Source organism: Vespula pensylvanica, chromosome 4, assembly GCF_014466175.1.
Source record: "Vespula pensylvanica isolate Volc-1 chromosome 4, ASM1446617v1, whole genome shotgun sequence".
Taxonomy (NCBI): domain Eukaryota; kingdom Metazoa; phylum Arthropoda; class Insecta; order Hymenoptera; family Vespidae; genus Vespula; species Vespula pensylvanica.
The window spans coordinates 5,291,914-5,318,483 of NC_057688.1; the positions used below are offsets into that span (position 1 = coordinate 5,291,914).

A 26,570-nucleotide genomic window follows, 5' to 3' on the forward strand; every position below is an offset into this window, starting at 1 on the left:
TGGTAAGATGATCTCAATTAAGGGTGCCACAGCCTAGCTTATACGTTTATCCACCTCGGTTTATATCAAACTCTATCTACCCCCTCTCTCTCTTTCTCTATCTATCTATCTATCTATCTATCTATTTTCCCTCCTTGAATCCACTATGTCGCATCAGCACTAGAACGACTTTCCGTCGCCTTGCAGAGTCTTTCGTGGAAAGAGGAGAGAGAAGGATGATAGTGGGGGTAAGGTGCCACGAGGCACGAGATTACAACGAGCGGATATGTCGTTGTAACTCGATCGACGGCACCTTAATCTCGCATAAATTTCAACGAAACTCGATAAATAGCTCCTGCATAGCACTTCGTCGTCGTCGTCGTCATCGTCATCGTCATCGTTATATATCGATCGTCATCGATTTTATAATTTACATGGAATCGTCGGCATTTTGACTATCAATAGATAGATTACAATTTAATAAATATCATTTGGAAATAGTTTCCTTCCTTCTTTTTCTTTTTTCTTTTTTTTTTTTTTTTTTAAGAGATTGGATAATTCGAGATTTATATAAGAAGAAATACAAAGGCTCTCTTGATCTTTTCCGATCTACGATGGTCAATGACCTATGAAGATCAAACTAATTGTAATATTTTCCTGGTTAGAAGACATTTATACATCAACAATACATCATTTTCTATTTGCCTAGCGATAGCTGCATGGCATATCAGGGTGATTGAAATCACACGGGTGTCGATTTCATTTGACTTTCGTGTGTGTTGGATACGAAAATTCGATAACCTAGGAACTCTCGTGTTCGAACGAGGTGATATGCTCGTAAAGCCGCGATAGAGGAAAATATAAATGTTTTGTCAACGAGCAAAGTCATTAATCGATTTTGGTCTTCCTCGACGAACGATCGATATTCGTTTTATCTATATTTTTATTTTTAATGTGATCGATTTAACGGGTATTTGTATAAATTAATTTTACGAAAACGAGTGAGGAAAGAAACATAGATAGACTAGGTATATTTAACAAGATCGTAGAACGATATATATATTATATATATGTGTGTATATATATATATATGTGTATATATATATATGTATATATATATGTTAATAAAAGAAGAGTATATTGACAAATATAACAACGGGTCACCTATGTATTGATACGAGGAAGATGATGGTAATAAAATAACTGGTAATAACTCCAGATAAGAATACATTTAAATCGATATGGAGCAACGTCTACTCCTCACGTTAATGTCTGTGCCTAATGCGATAACTTACTAACAGATTCTTTCTACTTATTTCAATCTCCAGTTCAAATTTAAACTCCTTCGAGACGATTCACTTTAGAGAAAAGCGCCGGTCTACTTTGCTAAGAATGGACCAAGTCGATTTTCTCGAACGAAGGATCCTTCAAAAATGGAGGACATGTGGATGAAGAAGATAAAGGAATCTCGACTTGACCTCTGCCATATTCTCTAAGCTATAACGCTGACTTATATTCGAGATGTCGAAAAAGATGTCGGCCTTTTTACGTGGACGTAGGTATTTCTTGAAATAGACGATGGATGGTTTCGTTATGACAGAACCAATGACGTTTCTCCGGAGAGTTCTTCGTCAATCTTCAATGAGAATCATTGGGAGCCAAGATTATCTTCGAAGCGACAAGAAAAAATATATTCTAAATCGGTACTTATAATGATCGAAAAGATAGTGGACAAATAAATGTCAATATCCTGTGATTTATTGAATTCGTTTGAAATAGTCTTATCATAATCGCGTAACAATGAAAGAAAGAAGATATATCAAAAAGAATGGCAAATCAATCGATGAAAATTTGAGCTGTTAATAAAGAAGCTTCGCGAATGCAAGTGCGTATCTCTGGTGTCCAAAGTCGATCGCCAACGTCGACAATACCATGCTGATGTGTATATGAAAAGCGAACTGCAAAGCGGACATGTCGATATAGCATAATTGGAAATAGTTCTGACATTCGCTGAATGAGCTACTCCGGGAGAGCAATTTATAAACTGGTCTTTATCAGCCAAACGAGAAACAGCCGTTCGTTAATTCATTTGCCGACGAAGTGCCACTTTCCAGGGCACACCGGTGATTTCCATTCTCACAATCAGCGTGGAAATTAGATTCGGCCTGGGTAGACGCGATCATTATAGATGAGGGGCCACACCGAATGGAAGGATGGTCTCCTTCGACGAATTACAAACTTCGGGATGGATAGAGAGGGAGCGAAAAAGAGAAAGAGCGAGATCTAAACTTTTCGTTGGAAGAGTTCTTGCTATTTGCCTACAGATTTAGCAACATCGAGAAACTCAAATATGTATACACATCTGGAATCTTGGAATCTTATGATTCTTGTAGATCTTCTAGATCTATAGAAACGTACAGATGTTAGTGTAAGGGAGTAAACATGTTCGTTCCCATAGGGATTCTCAGAAAGGCTAGATTTTTACTCTTTCCAAGAAAACATATGAAATAATAGTAAGAGTGAAAGAACTTTTTATACCTTGCAGTGGTTGCAATTGTGGATGACCGAGTACGGCTGGGCACAGTCGTAGCGCGCCAGGACTTCCTCAAACTCGCAGTGTAATCTGGCGGCGAGCCTGTCGACGAGCAACAGCTTCTCCAAAGCATCGGCGCATTTCCGGCCGCCATTTAGCACGTCCTCGAGCGGGCCTCCCTTACCAGGCGCCAGGGCGTTGACCACCGCGTGTTCGCAGCAATGCCGCAGACGCAACCCACTCATGAACCAATATCGATTCTCCCTTGGGGTTAAAAAACTTTCCGTACTGGCCCGGCCGAAATCGTCCCGACAGATGTCTCTCTTGTGCGACTCCTCGAGATAAAAAAGGCACTGTTCCGGAACCGCCCGCTCGCCATCATCGGGCTTGGCTCGATCGCGCTCCTCATCGTCGTTGTCCTTGTAGTTCCTTTTTCTTTCCTTCGCTAGCTCCTTCGCTTCGCCATGAAGATCGTTATCACTTATCCCTTTCTTCCTTGCCCTCATCTTATATTCCATAGCTTGTAGCTTCTTGATAACTTGGACGAAACCAGCTTCGGGCTTGTTTCCTTGCGATTCTGATGCGCATGCACCTGGACAGATCTTTGGAACTTCCGGTGGACCACAGCTACCCTGAAGATCGGCCGGCGCTGGACCCGCCAGATCGCAGGCCGACAGCCAAGGATTTATCTGGTTCACCTCCCAAGCGTATTCGTTGTAAGGATGCGCGTCAGTGATCTCAGGGATAGCCTGCTGATCCTGATAAAACTCTTCCATTTCCATTTGTTGAGCTTTCGAGTCTGCCTCCTGGCGATAGCGACGTTGATCGTCCTCGTCGCTTCGAATATATTGTTGCGCCGCGTCGTTGGACGATGAGGACAACGGTGAGCCTCTCGGCGCCGTTTTGTTGTTGTTGCTGTTGTGGTGGTTGTTCCTATTATTTCTATCGCTGTCGTTTCGTTCCCGTATGAGATTCGCACCGCTGCTGAGGGCAGCCGCCTTTTGCCCAAAGCCAGCCGAGGATGGATGTTGGCTCGAACTGTTGCTCGAGCACAACAACGGCCACGTCAGGAGGTACAGGAGAAGGAGCAGTCCGTAATTCCTGCCGCGACGAGGCAGCTGTTGCTGCTGCTGTTGGTGGTGATGGTGGTGATAGGGGTGGCGGTGCTGTTGGTGATGCTGTTGCTGTTGTTGTTGACGTTGTTGCTCCTGGCATCGGCGATGTGCGATTCTCGAATTACTGTCCTCGAGAACGATCCTAAGATTCGCGTTAGATTCGTTCGACCAGTTTCCTTCTCTCCGACTAAGAGTCGACTGTGGAAATCCATCAGGATACTCGTTGTTTCCTTGAGTTTCTCTTCCTTTTCTTCTCTTTCTTTCACGCTCAAAGTCAAAGTCGTCGACGACGACTCTTTCTCGTTCTTCGAAGCTATCGCTTCGATCCTCTTCTTGTTGAAGACGATAGCTGGAAGACTCTCTATTCTTATTAGCGTTCGATAAATGAGCCGATGCACCGCGATCGACGACGGTTGCGTCGTCAGTTCCGATTCCGTTTCCACTATTTTCGATAGTCCACGAGTGACATCGCGTAGCATCGATCTCGATCGTCGACGAGGGTTCGACGAATACGTCCATCGCCGGCCGTCGGCACGACGATATGTTCTCTGTTTCGTCCTCGTCATCGTCATCGTCATTAAAGGCAGTGTTAGCAAGCACATCGAGAGAAGAAGAAGTACCCGTGAGAAAGATCGCACTGTTCGCGAATCCATTTGACGCGGGATAAGAGCGTACCGAGAATCGTTCGACGGTGTAACCACGCAGAAAGATTCGATCGTTGAAAAGAGATGATCTTCTACGGCGTCCAGCGAGTCCCCTTTTCTTTCTCGACTGGGAGGTAGGAGCAACAGCCCATCGTCGTCGTTGTGGTCGCGTCGCTGAGAGCCGATCCGTTCGGCGTTCTCCCTGCTCGGCTTCCAAGGTCGGTGTGACCGCGTGATAACGCGCGCGCACCACACTGCGGAAAGGAGGGTGGCGAGAGGCGCGAAAGGCAGTGGCGTTTCTAGCTGCTGGCCCGTCCTCGTGTTCTCCGTGCAGCTGCTGTCTTCGACGCCGACGACGTCGCCGTCGTTGATGTTGTTGTTGTTGTTGTTGTTGTTGTTGTTGTTGTTGTTGTTGTTGTTGTTGTTGTTGTTGTTGTTGTTGTTGTTGTTGCTGCTGCTGTTGCTGCTGTTGTTGTTGTCGGCGATGATGCTGATGCCGATGATGTCGTTGACGTTGCCGCTCGGCGATAACGACGTTACCACGTCGTTCTTGTTTAGGGGTTGCGATTCGACGAAAGAGAGAACAACAACGATAGACGACGCGGGACTCCTCGTCGTCCTCCTCCTCCGTCTTCTTCTTCTTCCTCTTCCTCTTTCCTCTCGTCGTCGTGGGTGGTCCCGTGAGTCCGGGCGAGTCGAGCCGCATGGACACGAGATCGGGGACTCTAACGTCCCCGTGTTCTCCACGTCGTTCTCGTCGTTGCTGAGACTCCCCAATGATGCTTCCGAAGAAGTCCTCCTTCCTTTCCTCCGTCCACCGATCGAAACGAGGATCGGCGAGGAAGCGAGAACGTACGTGAGGCGATAACGTAGGCGATAACGATATAAACGATGATAAGAGGAAGGAGTCGTGGCGAACTCGCGCGGACAATCCGTGCTGGGGTCGCGTGTTCCTTGCTGCAGGGGGCCCCGCATCGCTGCCACCAAGGCCTAAGCCCGCTTCTTCTCCCGCGGCTAAGCTGCGTCCTTCCGCTGCCGCCGAGCTCGCCACCGACCTCGCCACCGGCCTCGCCACCGAAAGTAAACGAGCTAAGCGTATTCCTCGTACTTTTTCTACTCCTACTCCTGCTCCAACTTCTTCTTCTCTCTCCTTCCCTTTGGTCAACGGTGCTCTCAGCCCCGCTCGAAAGTATCCCGGTGCCGTTAGCCAGCTTCGAGGACTCGTTCGAACGGTCCGGGTTAGCGGGGCCCTTAGAAGTTCCCCTGGGCCAGCAACCGCGAGTTTCTTCGTCCGTAAATAGGGACGACGATAGCTGCGGGAGGAACGGCACTGCCGAGTACCACCACCAACACGGTAACGATCGAGCTCGTGGTAATCGCGACTGCCGTGGCAGCCACCGTCGTAACGACAACGAGGACTGATTCGGGTAAGGCTGATAAAGGCGGGAAAAAGGCAGGATGATCGTGGATAATGCGTCGTCGTTCGTCGGTGATACCTTTCGTCTCTTCCTTCTGACACGCCACCTGGCCGAACACCGAGACCACCGTCCTCGAAGCACCACCTTTCTCGTCTTCTTTCTTCTCCACTTCCTTCTCCTCCGACTTCTCGTCCTTCTTCTTCTCTTCCTTCTCTCCCTGTAGTTTGTCGCTCGCGTGAACGTGCCACCGGGTCGAGCGAGTCTCTTCGTACGAACGTCGAGCGTGGGGAAACGTCGAACAACGACGACTCTGACGACAGGAGTTCTCGAGCGGCGAAAGCGCACGAACGCCGTCCTCGTAGTCCCCCTGCCGAGGCTCGCGAGCTCCCGATACGGGACACCGAGGTTCATGCTGCATCCTGCACGCGAGGCTATGCGCCCTCCTCCTCCCCCTCTTGCTCCTCCTCCTCTTCCACCGCCTCCACCACCACCAACACCTCCTCTTCCTCTCCGCTACGACTACTCGCACGTTTCTGTCCTCCTCCTCCTCCTGCCCCTCTTTCTCCTCCTCCTTCTCCTCTTCGTCGTCTTCGTCCTCGTCGTCAACGATGATCACGGCCGGTGCCGGCACGATTGCGAGCACCACCACCACCACCGTGACGAACTTAACGACGAACTCGACTCTCGAGACCTCATGGACACACCCCCGTGCGAAAACTACCTCCTCGGCTTCTTATTCTTTTTCTTCTTCTTCTTCTTTCTCTTCGATCTTCTTACACACCTTCGACTTTTACCTTCTTACTCCGATTGATCCTTCCTTGACCACAGCTATCACACTTATCCCGACCACCTAATATCTTTTCATCCGATACACAAATACGTTCCCCTTTACAGCTGCGATAGCGAAAAGAGAAATATGCATTGAAAAATAGGCGCGTGTCGCGGCTCCCTTTTAGATTGAAAAGAAAAAGAGAGAGAGGGGGAAGAGAAAGAGGGATAGAGAGTGATAGAAAGGGAAAAAAGAGGGAGGGGAGGGAGAGAGATGGAAGGGAAAAAAAAGAAAGTGAGGTTAGGGCGCACTTCACTTGCACTCGCGCTATACTACACCCGGATCGCGATGGCACGCACGAAGATGCGCGCGGGCGCGCGCGCACGCCTCTTTTCCACTCGGTGAGCAGCCCTTAAAGAGCTCGATTTTTGCAGGAAAACGAACTTTCGACCGTATCGTCGAGCAGGGATCATGGATATATTTTTTGGTCGCGGTAGTGTATAACACGCTAGTAGCTTCCTTTGCCCGAGAATGATTACGCGACGAAACACGCGGCTGTCGAATCGGCTGTCACGAGGAACGGACGAAGAGACGGTCCCTGCTCGATCGTTCCTCCTTAACTCCTCCGCTTCTCCGCGCACCCAGAATGGGAACGGTCGTTCCAGGAACTAGAACCCCTCGCAGCCTCGTTCGTCCTACTTTTCTCTCTCTATCTTGCTCGCTCGTTCGCTTGCTTCCTCGCTCGCTCACTCGTACACACTTTCACGTACGAGACTCTATCTTTATTTCTTTCGTTTTGTCTGATCCTTGTAACCGTTTAACCACTTGCTCGACCAGAAGGATTGTTAGAAAGCGTCTCGTCCAAATTCGACGAGTCGACGAACGCGAGATCGTCGACGACGCCGTCGTCGACATTGACGACGACGACGACGGCGACGGCGACGGCGTCGGCGATGCTGGTCCGGCCAATTTTTGGCACGACGTTAAAGGGATACGACAACAAAGGAATCTCGTACACGTTTTGTTGTGTTCAGAAAGAGGACCACGGCGTCGGTGACGTAGGAAGCAGGTGGAAGAAACTGGCCAAAGGGGTTGGTCGATGCGCTGGAGGAGGGAGAAAGGAGAAAAGGAGGGTGCGTCCGCGACGTTTAAGAGGAGCCACGGCGAATCCACTTTTCGCACTTCGATTAGAGTGTGTGTGAATATGTGTGCGTATGTGCGTATGTGTGTGTGTAAGAGAGAGACAGAAAGAGAAAGAGAGAGAGAGAGAGAGAGAAAGTAAGAGAACGAGTGAGCTCTGAAGATGAACGTCGAGCTTCTTGTTATTCTTTATTATTCCGTTCGCGAACACGTACCGTACTTATCGTTCTTCCGATTCAAACAGTTTGTACGAAAGGGAAAACTTGTCGAAGAATCGCTTTTGGATTGTGACTGACATACACGAGAAGTGAACGAGAGGCACCAGAAGGATTATCGGAACACGGGATAATTTATCTCACGCTCGTGCACCCCTGCACATGCACATACATACACACAGAGATACACGCATGCACGTACGCACGCACGCACGCACGCACGCACGCACGTACGCACGTACGTACGTTAAATGGACGTTAAATTACGTTTGTATAATTTCTATGTACGTATTATATACAGACGCGCGTATATATACATCTATCATATATACGTATGTATGTATAATATGTACACAACAAAGAGAGAGACAACACCAACAAAAGAGAGAGAGAGATGGTTCCGAGCGCGTGACACACGAGAAACACCGAGCCCGTAGCCGCAGCAGGCACTGCGCGCGTATCAGCTAACGAGCGTATCCGACGAGTCCCGAGTTGGAGAGACGTCGGAAACTTCGGAACACCTTCGTTCTCTCGCGGCCCGTCTCTCTGTCTCCCGCACGCGCACATGCGCTTATCTCTCTCCCTCTCTCTCTCTTTCTACCCTTCCTTCTCTCGACCCCCTTCTACTTCTCCCTCTCGTATAAGCAGCCCCGCATTCTCCCTCCTACGATATCTCTTTTCAACGTTACGTTCGTGAGAGCTATAATCTCAGGCGGATCGTTTATACGAAGGGAGCGGTGGTACATTCTCTCTTTCTCTTTCTAACGCGCGCGCGCACCCACGTTTTCTCCGCAATTGCTGTAAGTGCGCGCGCGCGAGCAGACGATCGTAGGGCGGATTCTTTTCCCTCGTTCGGCAGGAACACGCCGGCCAGCAGGAGCTGTGCGCGCGCGCTCTCGCTCGAAAACGATGGACTCGATCGTATTCTCCTCCTCCTCCAACTTCTCCTCCTCTTCCTCTTCCACCTTGTCCTCTCTTTTCTTCTCGAGACGAAGGACGTATTCGCGTCGCTGTGAAGCGACCGAATTATAAGCGACGTCGACATGCACCCGACTGTTCTATCTAAGCGAGCGAGCGTTCTGCGCATGCGCCCTTCTGCTAGAGTGGCGCCACCATCGTATTGCGTCCGCCATCTTGTTCTTTCTCCTTCCCCGGGCATCTCCTTTGGCATTGCGCGCCGTCCCTCGGCACTTTTCAACCCCACCCTACCAAAACCCTTCAACGATCCCCTCTGCGATCCTTGCGGGAACCTCTTTGCCAACCCTCTTCTTTCTTTCTTTCTTTCTTTCTCTCTCTCTCTCTCTCTTTCTCTATCTACATCATCAACCCATCCCACGAACTCTCGAACCACGAGAAAACCGAGAAAAACCGGCCGAGTGAAATCCTCGATTCGAAGCGTGGCTGGCTCTTATGGATTCCTTCCTGCTCCTTTCCATATTCGGGCGCTTTCCGAACAAGTCGAATACATCGTCATAACAGTAGTCTCCTCGACAGCACACACATCTCGGCTGCCACTACCTACACGATCAATGAACGAGGTCGAAAGGCCGAGAATGAGCAAATGAATTTGTCGACATTTTTATGCCACGACTGACTTTACGCCTTTCCACGACTATTTTGACTTCGTGTACTTATACATGCTTTTACGAGCACGCTTATAATATGTTTTCGAACATTACTGGAATAGATAATTTTTTAATGTATCTAGATATAGAACGAAATATAATAAATCGCGATGTAGATTCTAAGATTCTAGATATATTTACTGTATCTAGATAAATTATAGTAATGTAATTTTGTCTGCTTGGATTCGTCCTGTTCCGCCATCTTCTTGGACTCGATATTTCCTTCGATACTGTATCACGTTTTGAATCTGTTATAGGAATAGCAAATTTATGCGAATCTTGTTATTCCGATCAAATAAAGTCCTCCGATCTAAAGCTTCTTCGATTATTGATATATTGTATGCTATCAACCTATAGCACAACTATTCAAAGAGGTCATCCGAAGAGCGATTGAAGACTCGTTCCGATCACGCGCCACAGGATCGTATCTATTCTCGCTGGTAGCCATTTCTTTGCACTACAAGAAAAAGATTCTTCTATTCTATTTGTTTCTAATACTTCAAATCATTATTAATTTTTCTTAAAACGTTCTAATGTTAACATTTTCATTCGATATATTATCCAAATCTGACATTTCGTTTTATTTTATATTGAAAAATTGAAATCGAAGAAAACATGAAAGCTGGAACGTAGCACCATCTAACGCTAATGTTTCGTTCCATTTTACATGCGCGCGCGAATATACAAAGCATAGCAAGAAGAGCATTACATTTCAGACATGTATTCATTCTCCATCACAGTCAAGCGTTGCGCATGACCATAATGAAAGGAAATTTTCGCGAATCGATAATTCATCACCAGCTATAGCAGTATCAACGAATTAGTCATGCGGTCGTACCGTCTATTTACCTGTCATCGATACATAAAAATTCATTAATTGTTTCCGACAGATTCGTTTCTTTCCTCTTCATTTGATCAAATCGATTGGTATTTTCCATATAACGTATCCTTCTTATTTCGCTGAATATTCCATAGGTCATCACGAATTTTCTTTTTTCAGCAATTCTTCTTGTAATCCACATTTTTCATCGCAAATAAATCATATATCAAATTGATTGGACCTATATACATACATACATACATACATACATACATACATACATACATACATACATATATATATATATATATATATATATATATATATATATATATATAGCGATATTAAAGTAAAAGTCATGGCCGAAAAAATATGAAAAATGGCGCATGTCATCGAGAAAAATAGACAATACGTGATTTACTTTCAATCGATGTAGTCATAGGACGTAATCGTATCTTTTATATACATAGATTAAAACTGTTTATACTTGTGCCTCAGTGGTAAAGATTTAAATCTGACAACAGGAAGAAGGTCCAGTTGATGATGTCAGGGTTGACACGACGTCCTCGAATGTTCCCAATTTTTCTTTTCTTGCTCATTTACCAGACCAAAGGAGTGTGGAGTTAGGAACGAATTGAGATTGCTGCGATAGCGGAAGGTTGGAGAGCTTGGCTCCAGTCGCTGGAGTGCTTCGAGCCATCTTCTTCGTCGACTTCCGGATTTCCTCATGACCCTTCTTTTTAATCGAACTTCGAACTGCATTGTGCCATCACGTGCGGCCACTCGCCTAATCTCTCCCCCACTTCCATCATCTCTCTTACTCCTTTCGCCTCTTTACATTAACTATTTTCTTTCTTTCTCTTTCTCTCTTTTATTCTACCTTCTCTTACGTTTATCTCCTTTAACGAGACGTGCTACTTCGATCGTCCGAATATATTGAAATGAAGGATAAATTTAGTTTCAATATATGGACTTTTCTGTGTAACTATCTCACTTAAAACTCTTTCATAAATCTTGACATTTCTTTTCAATATTTTATACGATTAAACTATTATATTAACAATATTGCTTACATATTTATATCATTTAAATTAATTACAAATCTATGCAGACACAATTTGTATTGACTACATTTTTCAAATGTATCACACAACGTGAATTTCTCGCTTTTTTGCATTTTTTCGTTCTCTTTGATTGTGTATGCAAAATACACATTTACTTAAGAATCTTATGTAATAACATAAGAAATATAAATACAATTTATTTTTATTTGGACGATACATCTAATGTTAAACAATGAAATGAGATTACAAATGCGTTTATTTGTGTGTGTTGTGTGTATATATATATATATACATATATATATATCGTTTTTTATTATACATATATATATATATGCAAGCTGGAGCACTTAAATTGTTACAAATAATATCTTTGAAATAGTTGAAATCCACCAATACTAAAATTACCAATTTTATATATATATATATATATACATATTTATATAAAAAGAACTTACAGAATTGTTAGAAGTATCTTTATTGAAAGAATTTCTCCTTTGAAATCATTCGAATTTTCTCATTAAGATATTATTAATTATTTTTGAGATATTAAATTGTAACAGTTTAATCATGTTATTTTTAAAGATAGCAAATACACAAAAATTAAATTTTTCCTGATGGCATGTAATAAAATCTCCTACATAATTATTTACATGGCTTTTTACAACTTTTTTCCTCTCTTCCATTCGTACTAAAAGATTCATTTTAATATTTTAATAAACTCAACTAATAACTTCGCCTGCCAATTTATGAAAATTTATCTTTTCTTTTTTCTTCTCTCTATAACGTATAATAAAATATATAATATCAATTATAGTGATCAACAATAATCACTTTCGTGTTTGAGATTTAATCTAATTCTTATATTAGAGATTATATAATTTTAAAAAATAATTGTAATGTATAGGTAAACAAATTACGTTTAAAAAATCTACGCTTATGTACATCTCAAAATGTAATACGATCATTCCTTATATTATATTATATATACATATATATATATATATATATATATATATATATATATATATGTATATATATAATAATATATTCAAATATTTCAAATGTGCAATTTAATAATGGATAATTTCTTAAAAAAAAAAAAAAACATCAAAGAGAAACTTATACCGATTGAATTCATTGATATTTTATACATAATATGCAGTCTACTTTTTTTATATATTATCAATCAGCGTCGTTATAACACAAAATCTTTCAAGATTATTATAATTGTTATACTTTGTATCATTTATAACAATTCATATTATAGAACTTATATATATATTTGCATATGTTTATCTTTAAAAGTTAAATACGAGTGATTATATTATACGTCCTGCATGAAAAAAGGAATAATTATATTTTCTTGGTCTTTAAATTTTTACATTTAAACAGGTAATATTTACAAAGTTGTAATATATAGATTTTATCATCAGTTGCATTCGTCATTTTACAATATCACCAGTGATCGTCGAACAATGTTAGATAAATGATTGTATATATATATATATCTATTTGTACATTGAAGACGTTCTGGTTTTTCCTTGATAACTATACAAAAAGATAATACACATCTCTGCAAAATCTGATACTTCCGTCTGAACTATTTAGACTCTGCAATATTCCTGAGGGGGCGTACTGTTTTCCTGAATAAAAATTATACAAAAGAGACATATGATTTTTTTTCATATACCACCGATTCGTTATCGAACTAGTACAAGTTACACCTATCTTTTGATTGAAGAAAAAGCAAATAAAAATCACTTTTTTCTCTTTAATCAAGACTCGATATATTGCTCTACGATTATGAGCATATTATATGTACTTATATAAAAAATGCGAATTCATCATACATATTAAAATGTCATGTAAAAAATATAAGTACACGGAGTATAATATTATATTATATGTTATAATACTATATTAATATATTTTATTATAATAAGATAAAAAAAATTAATTATGTTTTTGTTACATTATCAATCCAAAGAAAGATGTACTTTAATCTTTAGTTCTTTAACTTGTATATACATATGTATGATGTTTATTTTGCTTGATTATAAAAAAGAATTTTAAGAAATATGTTTTGCCCACTTTAGATGGTTTTAATGGAATTTTTTGATGTATATATATATGTATGTACATATATATATATATATCTATGATAACTTCTATAAAAATGATTTTACTTTTAGAAATACTAAATATACACTATTCTAATATATACGTTAATTTATTCTTTTTTGTCCATTTTCGTAGTCGTAATAATGCAATGAATACAAGTATTCAAAGATCCCTTAAAACCATATAATGCATAAAGCAAGAAAAATGATGCTCTTTTGTTTAGCTTTCTGCAAGTACAGTAAAATGGAAAGTTTAATTAAAATCATAATGCACATGTGCATGTTTAAATAGATCTAAATAATTATAAAGTAATAGGTACTATACAAAACGATGTTCCCATATTTCCTAATCACTGCAAAACCATAACATTAACAGGATATATCATATTCAGCTTATATCACATTTTCAGTATTACTATATATATCCAATACTAATATTTTAACTGATTACAATTAATTAATTAGTGGTATTCTGTGAAATCAATAATCCTTCCAATTAAACTAAATGTCACGTGATGATTTCTACAACATAATTAAAAAATTCTAATAAAGTTCGATTTTATATATAATAAGTTATAAGTTATAACAAGATAGATATATATCAATGTAAGCAAAAATATATCAGTACAAGCAATTTGTGTATCACCTCTTATAACAGAATACAGAAAAAATCTGCAGAAAAATATATTTGATGTTACAGTCCCTTGAGGTAAAATAACATGTCAAAAAATATCTTTAGCAAATTATTATTTTCCATATCCTGTAGCAAACTTGCTATCTCATGTCAATGATGTTTAACATGACCAAAGATGGTGGATCTAATTTTCCAATTAATTATTATTATGCTGCAACATCATTTTTTTCAAAATCAATAGAAGTTGTACTTGCACTTCTATTGTCTGCAGCTATGGCAAGATGATCAGGATTTAAAGTTGCTGAATTTACTAAAACCCTTGTATTTCGGGCTGGTGTGATTTGTACCACAGGAACAGGAAATTCTTGCGTCTCCGTATACAAGTTAACCGTATGTGGTCTTGTACTGCTTACAGATCGTTCTAAATCTTGCAACTCGCCTATATTAAAAAAACTTTTATAAGTAATTTTTTTTACAAATAAAAAAAAAACGAATTATTACATGTATATTACCATTAATGCTATGTGAGTCAGAAACCATGAAAACTATTCCACCAGAAGGCTCCCCAGTACTTATACTACCATCATCGTCAGATGATGTTGAAGATGACTCAGAATCTGAACCACTACTAGAATTATTCGTATCCTGCCTATGTTGCGTTCTCCTAGATCTATTAAAAGGATTTTCTCTCTGACGTATGAATGTTCCTCCTTGAGTACCTAAACAATTATTTTCATAATTATTTGTAAAAAAATTACGTACGAAGCATTACTGAAATGATAAACTGTTTACCTTGATAGCCATCTCGTATCAAAGGGGTTGAGTCATCAGCATCCGAATCACTTTCATCTGTAACAACTTGCTCGTCTGCTGCAAAAACCTTTCGTTTACAGACGGGACATACTCTACGATTTTTTGTCAACCAAGGATCAATACATTTGCTATGGTAAGCTAAAATGTATAGATATATATGTATATTATATACAAATACAAAATTATTAATATTTTATGTATGTTATATCACATATTTATTATTATACATATATCATATTATTTTGCCAAAAATACTTTACCATGGGCACAAGGCAACACTCTTAATTTTTCCCCTTCCGTATAATCATCTAGACAAATAGCACATGTTTCATAAGGATCACCTTTCGTGTATTTATGAGTTGGAATTTTGTTTAAACTTGAATTTGGTAATCTATGTCTGAGTTGCCTTCTTCTGTCTTTAATACATCTGACAATCTAAAAAAAATAACAAAAGGTTCAAGATATAATTATTATGCCATATATGTTAATATGTTTTTTGGACTCACCATAAAAATAACCATGACTAAAAAACATATTCCAACAACAATTGCAAATGGCAAAAGCAAATGTGTATTAATATTAAATGGTAAATCGTCGTTAATCAATACAAAATATAATTGATCATACAAGTAATTTTCTTTGATAATTAATCCTGTAAGTTCACTAACAAAAACAGATGGTATTTGTATTCCTATTGGATCTTCGGCTGACATTGGCTCTGCAACATGATAGAATAATAATTTATATATATTTTTTATATACAAAATTCTTAATGGTAATAAAAAAGTATAATCTATGAAGTACAACAAATAAGATAGGAATTATGTACCTAACTCATTGCTGTTCACATTATGTATAATGGCAGCATCATAACCAGCCTTTTGTGCCATTCGTACTTTAATTTCAAACTTACACTCATACCGAGCAATTAAAGCTATCCAATTCCCTTCGTAACTCGTATCATTCGGAGGGCCTTGTATTTCATGACAAGCAGTAGGAGGTTGAGCATAAACAACCATGCCCTAAGAGAATAATAATAATAATTTCTAAATTAATAATAAAATATACTATAGCATATATATATATATATTGAAAGCATTTAAATATATAAACCTTAATCCCTTCAGATGGTATAAAGCCACCAAATCTTGCTGGCATATCTCTAAATTCATCATCTACTTGATATCTGGTACCTGCTGAGAACACTAAAATGTCGGCACCACAATATGCGACACAAAGAAGTAATAGTAAAAGCCATAATTGAACTTGGTGGCTTACACAGCACTGCTGCATTTTTGAAATTATTAAAAGATAAAATTTAATAAACAGATCTATATTTCTTTAGTTGATTCATTATACCAGTTTCAAATTTATTCTGCAACCATTTGCAGAATTTTATCCATTGGAAAAGTCTAATGTTATCTCTCTATAAAAATAAATACATATAATAAGTACAAACAGGATATTAAAATGATTGGAGGTCTACATACATACATACATATATACATATATATATAAATATACATACATATATATATACACACAAACATAAGAACCATGTTGATTTTAACAATAAATGTTGATGTAAATATATGTTGATTGCCTTATCATCAATCTCAAAAAATCGTAGTCTTCAACGCCTTATCAATCGCGATAATTATAACTTGACATAAAAAAATAAATCTTCATACCGATATTTAAATATAAAAGGAAGTATCCCAACGTATCATATATCAACTCGTAATGCGTTTAAAATCTCTCATCAATGTACATAACCTTCAAACCGTTCAGACACACCTATTATTATATGACATCATTATTAATTGTAAATCATTCTACCGCATAATATACTTCGTTTAATAATCACGAAATCATTGAATTAGGATATTATTCGATATCATTTAAATTTTGTATAGCCAATGAAAAAAGCCAATGTTCGTATTTAAACAAAGCATTTTTTTTCTTCTTGGATGACCGTTCAATGTGTTCATTGATAAATCTCCCATACATAGACAAAAGCAAAGCGCATACAGAATAAAATTACAAAAATTAATCTCTATTCAAATCTTACAAACGCTAGGGTCGTCGCACGACTATTTCACAGATATTTAAATATATCAATTCAGAGGAAGATCGAGTATGATGAAGTTGCCTATTGTTCATAACATATGTATATATAGAATTAAAGATAAGAGTACATCGTATAAGAGAGAACAGAGAGAAAATAGAGAGAGAGAGAGAGAGAGAGAGAAACAGAGAGACAAACAGAGAGAGAAGGAGAGAGAGAAAGAGTGTAAATGGATAAAAGTCAAAGATCTTTAACAATAATTAAAGATATTTACGAATACGTACTAATAAATTCTCTTTCGTCTCTTTCATCCGGAAGAACAAACGACACAGGAAGACCGCACAACGGATATTGTTTGGCCACTTGAAAAATATTTTAACGTAAATGTGTGTGAGTGAGTATACGCACGTAATATCCTTTTATACAATGAAAAGTGTGTGCAATTTAAGTGCACGTTGTGTCACTACAAGGAAGATGTCATTTACGTCTTTGCGTGGTTCATTAAAATTTGAGGTTACGGAAAGCGAACGACGTAACGTCACACTGCGCGCTGCTTTTGCTCCACTGCTTGTCAATTACGGGCAGTGCCTTGAAAAAGAGTGAGAGAGAGCGAGAGAGCGAGGGAGCGAGCGAGTGAGTGAGTGAGTGAGAGAGCGAGAGAGAGAGAGAGAGAGAGAGAGAGAAGGAAAGAAAAGAAAAACGTTACTTTTCTTTCTCACTTATTTCTTTTTTCTTCCTTTCTCATAAGATTATATAAATTCGCTAAAAATACGATAACGTTTTCAAGTAAGTTTCTTCTTCTTCTTGTCCTTGTTCTGTTGATTATGTCGATTAAAATTACGATTCTAAATTACTGCGTACTCGTGACATCGTTAGAGAAATCAGAAAGAACGAAGTTCGTCGTCTGATCGGTCCTTCCAAAAGTTATATACATACATACACAAACTAATCACGATTTTTTCTTCGATACCGACATTTATATTTTTTACTTTAGAGATTGAACGGAACAAAAACGCAACGATAATCCTTATTTCAAGCTAGATTTATCTGTCTCTCTGACTACGATTTTATTTCTCACATCATATATGTAAATACAATACATACATTTTCTAACGGAAACACAGTGGCGTCGTTCCAGAGAGACACAGCAAACGTGAGTGAGAATTACTGGCGCTGCATTTGTATTTTCTTTGATGTTATCACGGGTTTTAAATGAAAAAAAAAAATATTTAGCCAAACAGATTGTCGTTAGTATCGAATAATGCTCAGGTAGAGACACGTGTAAGTTGTGCTAATATAAGTTGAATTATTGATATATCAAAGAGAAAGAAAAAGAAAATAAAAACTAATTTAAATTTTTACAGAAATTGAAATGTAATGAAATCAAAGCACTAAAGCTTATTAAAGATATATTAAATAATTTTGGAAATAGTTTGATAAGATTATATATATGTATACACACACACACACACACACACACACACACACACACACACACACACACACACACATTCTTTTGAAGGTTACAAAACATTTTTTATGAACATACTGAAAACGAACTCTATAAACCCACAGTTATAAATTAGGTTAACTCATAGTAATACATAATTGTATTGTTAATTTATCATCGTAATTATTAATAAATGGATACATTGAATAGTTTTATAAATCTTAATTGCATAAAAAATATTTACCAACGAATATTTGATAATAATAATAATGAGGATAAAATATCAGGAATATTTATTTTTCAGTGCTGTAGAAACTAAAATATAATTATATATATAATAAATTATTTAATACTATCGTTGTATTGTATAAATACAAAGTGCTATTTTATATACATGATAAATTAACATGATTCATAAGAACAATGATTAGCCAAATTTAATATATAAATATATAACAAAGTAAATTTTAGTTACTTTGAAATAATATTCATTTTAAAAGTTATTAGATTTGTAAATTCATAACTATACATGTATCAATACACCTTATTCTCAAGTGTTCCATAAGGCAATGATACTGTAATATGAAATTTTATTTAGCTGACACTGAAAATTTATAACCATCAACATGGAAAAGTATTCAAAGTATACATATTTAAATTAGTATCTAATTCTAAAAGTTTAGAAAAATGTCCTCTTGCACATATACACCCAATGTATTAAATAAAACCACTGCTGTACTAAAACAATTGACCACTTGTTAGTTTAAATATTTTTTAAAACTATTTACATATGAATCCTTGAATCAATGAAAATCGTTTTATTGCTACACTTCAAGGCACTCAGCTGCAACTAATTATAATAATTAAAATTCAAAATGTACAAGAGGTTTTTTAAGCTTTAGTTATGATAATTATATCTGCCCACGTGAAAATCTATCATTCAGCATTTCTGCTTTCATTAAAACAGATCTCTTTTGTGAATGATCCATAAATCGATTAACTTGCAAGTCAATATTACGATCGAACGGCCTCCTAGTTGGTAATCCTGCTGCTTTAGCTTCTTTTTCTTCTTTCTATAAAATATTTTTTTTTTTAATTTGTTATGTATAATCAAGTTAACGGTTTCAAGTAAATATAAATATATTAAAAATACCTTTCTTTTCTTCTTAAGTTTGCTTTGATGTATTTCCAGCAAAGATTTTTCTTGTTTTTTCGTCTTCTTCGACTTTTCCTTAAGTAACTCGATACAATCTGATTTATCTACACTACGTAAAGCTGCTGTTTCTTCTTCCGACTAATAAAATAAAAATAGTTAGTTGTTAAAATGTTAAAACATATGCCATGATATTTAATAGATATACTTTTCGTTTTCGAGCTTTCTCCACTGGAGTATCAGTCCAACAAGATCTATCAGACATATCTGGTCCAGGCCTTAGTCTAAATTTTCGCGCACGCAATCCAAAATCAGCTGCTCGTGCTGGAGGTAATTCCATCATCCATTTTTCACGCTTGTGTACTACATCCTCGGCAATCTTAAAAAATAAATATTTTTAACATACATATATCAGCACCATAACAGTTGTAACGCGATATGTTTTCCTTACATCTTGTTTAATTTCATGAAAATAATGTATTCCAGGAGTTTGTAATTCCTGATAAGTATGGCCATTATTTGCAGTGCTATGATGAATTAAAGAAGATGTTACTGTATCTTCATCTTCAAATTGTGAATACAAAGCCATACGTTCTTCTTCATTAAGTAGTTTTATATCTTCTGGTATTATAGGGCCTATTAATCTACTTTTTGTGTCCTCTTCATTTTGTTTTTGTTTAATTAAATGAGGTGGCAATGCTGGTCCAAAAGCAGCAATATCATCCATAGATTCATCAATATCTTTCGATGGACTGTGAGGTTCTTGATGTTCCTGATTTTCTTCTTCCAAATTTAAAGCACTCATTATATTTGAGTTTTCATAATTGTCCGAAGTATTTTCTATTTTTGGCAAACAAGGTCCAATAAAGTCAATGCTAGTTATATTATCTTTATCACTAACATCTTTAACGATATTTTTTTTAGTTCCATGTTGTTCTGTACACAAGGATGTATACACATTTGTACTTTTTTGTTCATTAAATGTTTTAAGCTGTGGTGGTAACACTGGTCCATATGCACAAGTATTAGTTTTTTCACTAGACTCAAGTGTATCACATTCTGCATCTTTTTCTTGTAATGATTTCATCTGTTTGTTCATTATAGATGTTGGTTCTAAAGAGATGAAATCTAATAAAGTATCTGAAATGGCACTAGGATTATTATTACTTGAACTCAACAGCGTTATACTGTTCTTGCAATTTACCTTTTGTAGTTCTTCCACATGTTCCTGATCAGGTGCTACTTGTTTTTTATTTACACAGTCATATTGGCTTTTTAAGTGCTCTCTTCTTACTTTGGTCTTATGATAATATGAAGATGAACACAAACTTCTAGAATCTGAAATATCAGATACATTTTCGTCTGTTTCCGATAAAACATCAAAATCTGATAAATCTAAATCTTTACAGTCTTGTATATCTAATGGAGTAGCTGCTTTACAAACTTTAGTTAATGACATTGAATGAGATCCATTATCATCATGAATCTGATCAATATTTTCATGTGCACTATGTTCATTTTCTAAATGCTGTAGTCGTTTATCTTTGGTCTTTTTAATCGACTCGTGTCTTCCATGTTCACTTCGAGATTTTTCATTATCTGACGATCTTAATCGATTTGATTGACACGATCTATCCCGACTTTTGTGTCGAGAATATTTATGTCTATCGTGATACTTGCTTCGGTATCTGTCAACCGATGATCTATCATCGTAACTTCTATCGCGAGAACGTTCTCGGGAATGTTTACGATGATCATTACGATCTCGTTCTCTAGAGTGCTTCAAATCTCTGGATCTTTCTTTTGAATCCATTGAATATTTGAGATTTTTTTCGCCTGATGCAGAATCGCTTTCTTTTGTACCTCTATAATCCTTATGCATTCCATATTTTGCATGTTTTAGAATATGCCTAGACTCTTTTTCATCTATGTCTCGTTCTCTTGATCGTTGAGATTCTTTTCTATTAGTTTCGTGTTTAGATCTTTCTTTTCTATCGTGATAACTTTTATCCTCTAAATGGGATCTATGTTTCGATTTCTTCCTAGGTGACTTCTCTTTACTCACGGTGTCTGGGATTATAGCCGCATCTTTACGAGTAGCTTCGAAACGAAATCGGCGTCCATCATCACTATCCTGGCTTTCGGAATCCGTATCCATCGATGTCATAGTTTAATTATTTACTGAAAATATAACAAATTTATAAGCATCAGTTTTAATTAACATAATGTACATTACATGCAGAAAGTTACTTTATAATCTGATTTTTATGTGAAGATTCATACAATATTTTGTTGATATTAAAACATATTGATAAAATTAAAAAATAAAAAAAAAGGAAGAACACTTGATTAACATAATTGAGATATTAAAACATCGAATTTCAGGCATTAAGTAATAGCTATAAAGAAAAGTTAGAAATGCAATAGTACTAGACCATTTTATTTACTACACAGATGTTAGAAAATTTTACATATGATGATAGATTCAAAATACAACTAGAAGAGATGTAATTACTACTCTAGGCGTTTCTCAGTGTCCTTAGCCTCTGTTTGCTTCTTCACAACAGTGTCAACTAGTTTGCTAATTTTTTCTGACTTTGATTCAAGAGGAATACTCGTCTCCGAGTTTGACTGTAACATCTTCTTGATTTTTGCACCACTATATTTAATGGATTTTATAAATCCAGCTGTCACAATTCCTTTTAAACTTTGAGTAACACTAGATTTCCAGACGATTTCTTTTAAACATCGTTCCAATATTTCACAGCATTCAGGATCATGTGCAATAGCACGTAAACAGTCTTCCGTATCCTTTGATCTTGGACCTAGGGACCATGCTCTTACCAGCTTTATTTGAGGTGTTCGGGGTAATTGATTTAAGTGATGTACTTTAGTTGCTGGATTTGTATCTTGTTGACATATTACTGTCATTTGTTCAGATTTTGGAAAATCTACATATTGCTCATAATGTTGTAAAATTGGTGCATACAATTCTTTGAAATTTTGTAATTGTGGAACAACAATGTTGTGCACTTTCTCTTTATTTTCTCCAAAAATCATACGAAAATCACCGCTGTAAGATAATCCAGCAATAACTTTATAAAAATCTATTTCAGTAAAATGTTCAGGAAGTAATAAAAGTGCTGTGCGAACAGCAGAATGTAAATTTTGCACAAGAGCCATGCGTATCTGAGAATGTTCATTTGGTTCTATCAATACTTCTACGGGCTTATGTAATCTTCCTGCTATATATAAATCATTCCAATCTAGTAAATCCTCTATTAGAGAAATATCAGATGTTACTCCATATTTAATGGTTTGTCCTGTGACTGTTTTTACCAAAGTATTGTAATACATTTTTGCACCCCAGTTTTCTTGTACATTGGTAATAAATTTATATCCAAGGTACCTCAATGGCATAGCATAATGTTTTGGATTAAGTTTTATATTATCCGCATGCCATTTGTTTGCATTTTGTACAACAAATATAAGGTCCAACATTTTATTATCATGATTGTTTAACTGTTTAAATGCACCAGATCCATATGCAAAGCAGAATTTTATATTTTTTGGGAATTCGTTAAGAATTCTTCTCAAATTAGATAACTCAGATATTTTCTCTAGCATTTTGCAGATTAAAATACTAACCAAAGTTTACAAAAATATTAAACGTCTGCTATCTTATGTACTTCTCTTATAGTCATATATAAATATTACTCTTATTAATTTTTTTTTATAAATATCTGTATTTTAAGATACTATCTGATATTAAAGACCTCCTAATGGGGTCAATGTTAGCGCAAACCATAGGAATTTGTGGCAATTTTTCAGAGTCAATAAAATATACTGTTGGACAATACTTTAAGTAATTGGCACCTGTTTTGTTATGATAATTCTTCATGAATGGTATCTTCCAAGGCCGTCCGTACGGATGAACACAAGACAAACGAGATTTGCCACTATCTGCTTCCTTTTTCAACGAAGGTTCATTCACCACCTAACCTATAAATTCAAGTAATGAAATATCGACGTGACTATGAGATATTTATTAAATACAAAACATTATTCAAATAAATGAAAAATTAAGTTAACGTAGATGAGAATAAAAAATGTGTAGAAGAAAAAAACACACCCTCGATAAATATTACTTATCCTGATGTAAGCACACATACGTGTCGTAATCTTAAAAAGTGATATAAATTATACCAAATTTTCTTCTCTACCGTCGAATAAAACAAATAAAATTTAAAAATTTAATAGCTTTATACGAGAGATTCTAATTATAAGTTCACACATTTCATACGAAACACACTTCGCATATTAAAAATTTGGACAATAAGCTTTACGAATCTTCTACGAGATCATACGAGAAATAATCAAAGAAACACGCATACGTATATGTACGTAAAAGAACAAGTTTTCGATTAGCTTTCATATTTTCGTTACAGATGACGCTACCGTCGACTTTTATTTGTGCCTTTTTTATCGATAAAATTTTTCTAGAAAAAATATTCTTATCTATTATGGATAAAAAAATATTTTAATATTAAAAAAAGGAATTAAATATTTTGTACATCATTCTGACGAATTGGGAAAATGACAAATGCGATAGTTACACAAAAAGATCTTATTTTCGTAATTAGAATATTCGATATACATAGGCTGTGAAGATATTTTTATGATTTCCTTGAAGTACATTAAAATTTAATTTGTTTTATGAATCTTATAGCTAAGGAAGAACCTATATATTTCGAAATATTCATTCTTTGATACTGATGATACGTAAGTGAATGATATCTGATATCTAATCAGCCTTACACAGTTTTATTAATTATGTATATATATAAAAAGAAGTTATTTTGCTTTTGTAGAAGAACGAGATCTTAAATTCTTTTTAGTTGCTTGATCTACTTCAGGTAATTCATCATCTTCAGATAAGGTTGATTTTTTACCTAAAAATACAGATCATTATTAAATATCAAATATAGATATCTTTTAAATCGAAATATCTTCACTTATTTTATATTCAGACTCACCTTCCTTTTTTTTCAATTTTTGTTTTGGTTTTACTTTTGTAATGACAGGAGTTGTATTTTCTCGAGCGCGTTTAATTTGTCTCATGACGAATGTATGTAAGAGGTAAATTTGGAAAAATACAATGACACTTAAAACAGTGTATTGTACAATAGGAATATTGAAGTTACCAGTGGAGTAATCAAATGAACTTTCAATTTGATTGAATCCATACAAAAATACTAAAATTGTAAGCATTATAGATGCAATACGAACAAACACATATACTGAATTGGCAATCAGGAACAAAACTGTAAAAAATTTAATAATATAATTTTCAATTAATGAGATTATATGCATATAGAATGTAAATGATTTATGGAACTCACTTCTTGTTATATTTTCTTTCTGATTAATAAAATGATTAATTCTTGCAGTATGCAATAAAATATCTCCAGTATAATGGAGGATAAATAGTATTATGCTTACTTGTTGGAAACTGTAATAATAATAATAATAAAAAATCAATGATATTAATAAAATATTCAAGTATCTAAACGAAATTATAAGATTATCGTACTTTAAGAAATAGGCTGTAAAAGTGAAGAACAATCCTATGGTAGTGTATATAATACGTTGTGCAATGTCCTCTTTTTTTACTCGTTGAAAATATAATTCTGGGTAACAATGTAACCAGTAAGAAAATTGTCCAATAAAGAATAACTTTAAGGAGAAAGATAAGAGTGCTGGATAATCAACCCATAAAGAAGTTATATTCAAGAGTAAATTATCTCTGAAACATTAATAAATATAACAAATATAAAGATTCTATTTAAATAAACATTTAATAAGAGATATAAATTTTACCTGATTATAATATCAATACCCCAAATAAATGACAGTAGATAAAATACTATCAATTGACTGGATTCATTGAACTTTGCAAGTTTTACTTTGCTTAAATGAAGACGTTTTGATATTTTCTACAAGGAATAGAGTAACACTTTATAATATAAAAATCTTTTTCTATATATAATAAATTTGACACTTACATCAAATATATATTCTTGGAATACAGCATGTACTATAATTGTTATTAAGAAATAAAAGAATACAGCGCATGCGTCTTTCCAACCAGTTGTATATTTTTGTGGTAATGTCAGATCATCGGTAGTTGCTGTAGATATATTATGATGTATGACAATAAATGTATAAGCCCATGGTGATGTAACCTGCAATTTACGTGTAAACATTTTTAAATCTTAAGAAAAAATCAATATATTTGTAAAAATTATTTTAAAGATTCATCTGTTTATATACAGAAACAATATGTTATAAAATGAAATAAAATTAAATCCGAATTTTAATTTAAGATATTCCAATCATCGATGATGATTTATTAATCAATACGAATTATAAAAATACGAGTGAATTAAACTAAAGAAATTCATGTCAGAGAGTAACATATGTTCATTATGCATCTGACTGTCAAAGTCAGATACTTGTATTGAATTGTTTAATAGTCTTCACAGGAACTTTGTGATATTTATAACATATACAAATGAAATAATATATAGGAAAAAAAAAAATAATGAAAAAGTGAAGTCTATTTAATGACACCGTGTAGATGAACTAAATAATACGGACACTGACCTGTATCATTAAACCGATTATAAAAACCATAGCCACGCAGGAAACGATATCGGCGTGATTTTGAATGATAAATTCATGACTGAATATCGGGGGATTCTTGTTAGAATTTTTTCGGCCTTTTATCGCAACCATTTTTGTAAAAAATCAGATTTGTTGGACGTGATGGTTTTAAATCGTAGTGTTACGAGCGGCACCTCGTATCCTACTGCCGCTGCTCACCACCTCATTCAGGCAGACTACTAATACCTACTGCTACCGTTCACCACCTTACGTGGCTCCGGTTTAAAAGCGTGTGACCACGTTCAACCACGTTGTCGATAGGAGGTGTGTTAACGTTTTAATAA

At 36.2% G+C, this 26,570-nt stretch overlaps 5 protein-coding genes and 1 long non-coding RNA gene across 15 annotated transcripts in view; all 6 read right to left on the bottom strand.

Moving 5' to 3' along the window:
- LOC122628581 overlaps positions 1 to 9,499 on the bottom strand; it is a 46,618-nt gene extending 37,119 nt beyond the window's left edge. The window contains exons 1-2 of the mRNA XM_043810997.1: positions 8,193 to 9,499; positions 2,518 to 6,583 (exon numbers count right to left, since the gene is read on the bottom strand). Coding sequence (XP_043666932.1) covers positions 2,518 to 4,977 — 2,460 coding nt within the window. The 5' untranslated portion in view covers positions 4,978 to 6,583; positions 8,193 to 9,499. The remainder of the gene's footprint in view (positions 1 to 2,517; positions 6,584 to 8,192) is intronic.
- Positions 9,500 to 9,527: 28 nt separating this feature from the next.
- LOC122628953 lies at positions 9,528 to 10,500 on the bottom strand. Its single transcript, XR_006327148.1, has 2 exons — positions 10,288 to 10,500; positions 9,528 to 9,895 (listed from the first exon to the last, which is right to left on the bottom strand). It is a non-coding gene; the product is annotated as an uncharacterized LOC122628953 (long non-coding RNA).
- Positions 10,501 to 11,922: 1,422 nt separating this feature from the next.
- On the bottom strand, positions 11,923 to 18,171 carry LOC122628950 (E3 ubiquitin-protein ligase RNF13-like). 8 transcript variants are annotated; one of them, XR_006327147.1, is made up of 9 exons: positions 16,418 to 17,625; positions 16,003 to 16,315; positions 15,719 to 15,911; positions 15,396 to 15,607; positions 15,150 to 15,324; positions 14,869 to 15,027; positions 14,589 to 14,795; positions 14,089 to 14,515; positions 11,923 to 13,964 (listed from the first exon to the last, which is right to left on the bottom strand). XR_006327147.1 is itself a non-coding variant. In XM_043811871.1 (8 exons), the coding sequence occupies exons 2-8, from the start codon at positions 16,180 to 16,182 to the stop codon at positions 14,283 to 14,285; spliced, it is 1,359 nt and encodes a 452-aa protein (XP_043667806.1). In that variant the 5' UTR covers positions 16,183 to 16,315; positions 18,062 to 18,171; the 3' UTR covers positions 11,923 to 14,282. The 8 variants fall into 8 exon arrangements, 7 of the variants coding, with proteins under 7 accessions (XP_043667806.1, XP_043667804.1, XP_043667808.1 ...); XM_043811871.1 differs by lacking the exon at positions 16,418 to 17,625 and adding an exon at positions 18,062 to 18,171 and having other exon boundaries at positions 11,923 to 14,515; XM_043811869.1 differs by lacking the exon at positions 16,418 to 17,625 and adding an exon at positions 17,819 to 18,011 and having other exon boundaries at positions 11,923 to 14,515.
- A 1,031-nt stretch (positions 18,172 to 19,202) lies between these two features.
- On the bottom strand, positions 19,203 to 23,962 carry LOC122628949 (RNA-binding protein 25). Of its 3 annotated transcripts, none has more exons than XM_043811864.1 (6): positions 23,693 to 23,962; positions 23,437 to 23,557; positions 20,012 to 21,741; positions 19,769 to 19,939; positions 19,561 to 19,701; positions 19,203 to 19,480 (listed from the first exon to the last, which is right to left on the bottom strand). In XM_043811864.1, the coding sequence occupies exons 3-6, from the start codon at positions 21,725 to 21,727 to the stop codon at positions 19,319 to 19,321; spliced, it is 2,190 nt and encodes a 729-aa protein (XP_043667799.1). In that variant the 5' UTR covers positions 21,728 to 21,741; positions 23,437 to 23,557; positions 23,693 to 23,962; the 3' UTR covers positions 19,203 to 19,318. The 3 variants fall into 3 exon arrangements, with proteins under 3 accessions (XP_043667799.1, XP_043667798.1, XP_043667800.1); XM_043811863.1 differs by having other exon boundaries at positions 23,437 to 23,562; XM_043811865.1 differs by lacking the exons at positions 23,437 to 23,557; positions 23,693 to 23,962 and adding an exon at positions 22,076 to 22,214.
- Positions 22,075 to 23,187, bottom strand: LOC122628582 (phosphatidate cytidylyltransferase, mitochondrial). The gene has a single exon (XM_043810998.1). It carries the CDS (start codon positions 23,185 to 23,187, stop codon positions 22,075 to 22,077), a length of 1,113 nt encoding a protein of 370 aa, XP_043666933.1.
- A 210-nt stretch (positions 23,963 to 24,172) lies between the features above and the next one.
- On the bottom strand, positions 24,173 to 26,540 carry LOC122628951 (translocating chain-associated membrane protein 1). Its single transcript, XM_043811874.1, has 7 exons — positions 26,227 to 26,540; positions 25,626 to 25,805; positions 25,441 to 25,556; positions 25,154 to 25,366; positions 24,963 to 25,072; positions 24,597 to 24,884; positions 24,173 to 24,512 (listed from the first exon to the last, which is right to left on the bottom strand). The coding sequence occupies exons 1-7, from the start codon at positions 26,356 to 26,358 to the stop codon at positions 24,415 to 24,417; spliced, it is 1,137 nt and encodes a 378-aa protein (XP_043667809.1). The 5' UTR covers positions 26,359 to 26,540; the 3' UTR covers positions 24,173 to 24,414.
- Between the last annotated feature and the right edge of the window lie 30 nt (positions 26,541 to 26,570).

Bases quoted from the DNA above. Each gene is read 5' to 3' on its own strand.
- LOC122628951 (XM_043811874.1), bottom strand. From the start codon at position 26,358: ATGGTTGCGATAAAAGGCCGAAAAAATTCTAACAAGAATCCCCCGATA. The intron at 25,367-25,440 runs GTAAAATTTATA...TTAATGTTTCAG, and splicing joins GGTATTGATATTATAATCAG to AGATAATTTACTCTTGAATA. The intron at 24,885-24,962 runs GTGAGTTCCATA...AATTTTTTACAG, and splicing joins GAAAGAAAATATAACAAGAA to TTTTGTTCCTGATTGCCAAT.
- LOC122628950 (XM_043811871.1), bottom strand. From the start codon at position 16,182: ATGCAGCAGTGCTGTGTAAGCCACCAAGTTCAATTATGGCTTTTACTA. The intron at 15,608-15,718 runs GTACATAATTCC...ATCATGTTGCAG, and splicing joins TGTGAACAGCAATGAGTTAG to AGCCAATGTCAGCCGAAGAT. The intron at 14,516-14,588 runs GTAATATACATG...TTTTTAATATAG, and splicing joins TGACTCACATAGCATTAATG to GCGAGTTGCAAGATTTAGAA.
- LOC122628949 (XM_043811864.1), bottom strand. From the start codon at position 21,727: ATGACATCGATGGATACGGATTCCGAAAGCCAGGATAGTGATGATGGA. The intron at 19,940-20,011 runs GTAAGGAAAACA...TTATTTTTTAAG, and splicing joins TTCATGAAATTAAACAAGAT to ATTGCCGAGGATGTAGTACA. The intron at 19,702-19,768 runs GTATATCTATTA...TTATTTTATTAG, and splicing joins AGAAAGCTCGAAAACGAAAA to TCGGAAGAAGAAACAGCAGC.
- LOC122628582 (XM_043810998.1), bottom strand. From the start codon at position 23,187: ATGCTAGAGAAAATATCTGAGTTATCTAATTTGAGAAGAATTCTTAAC.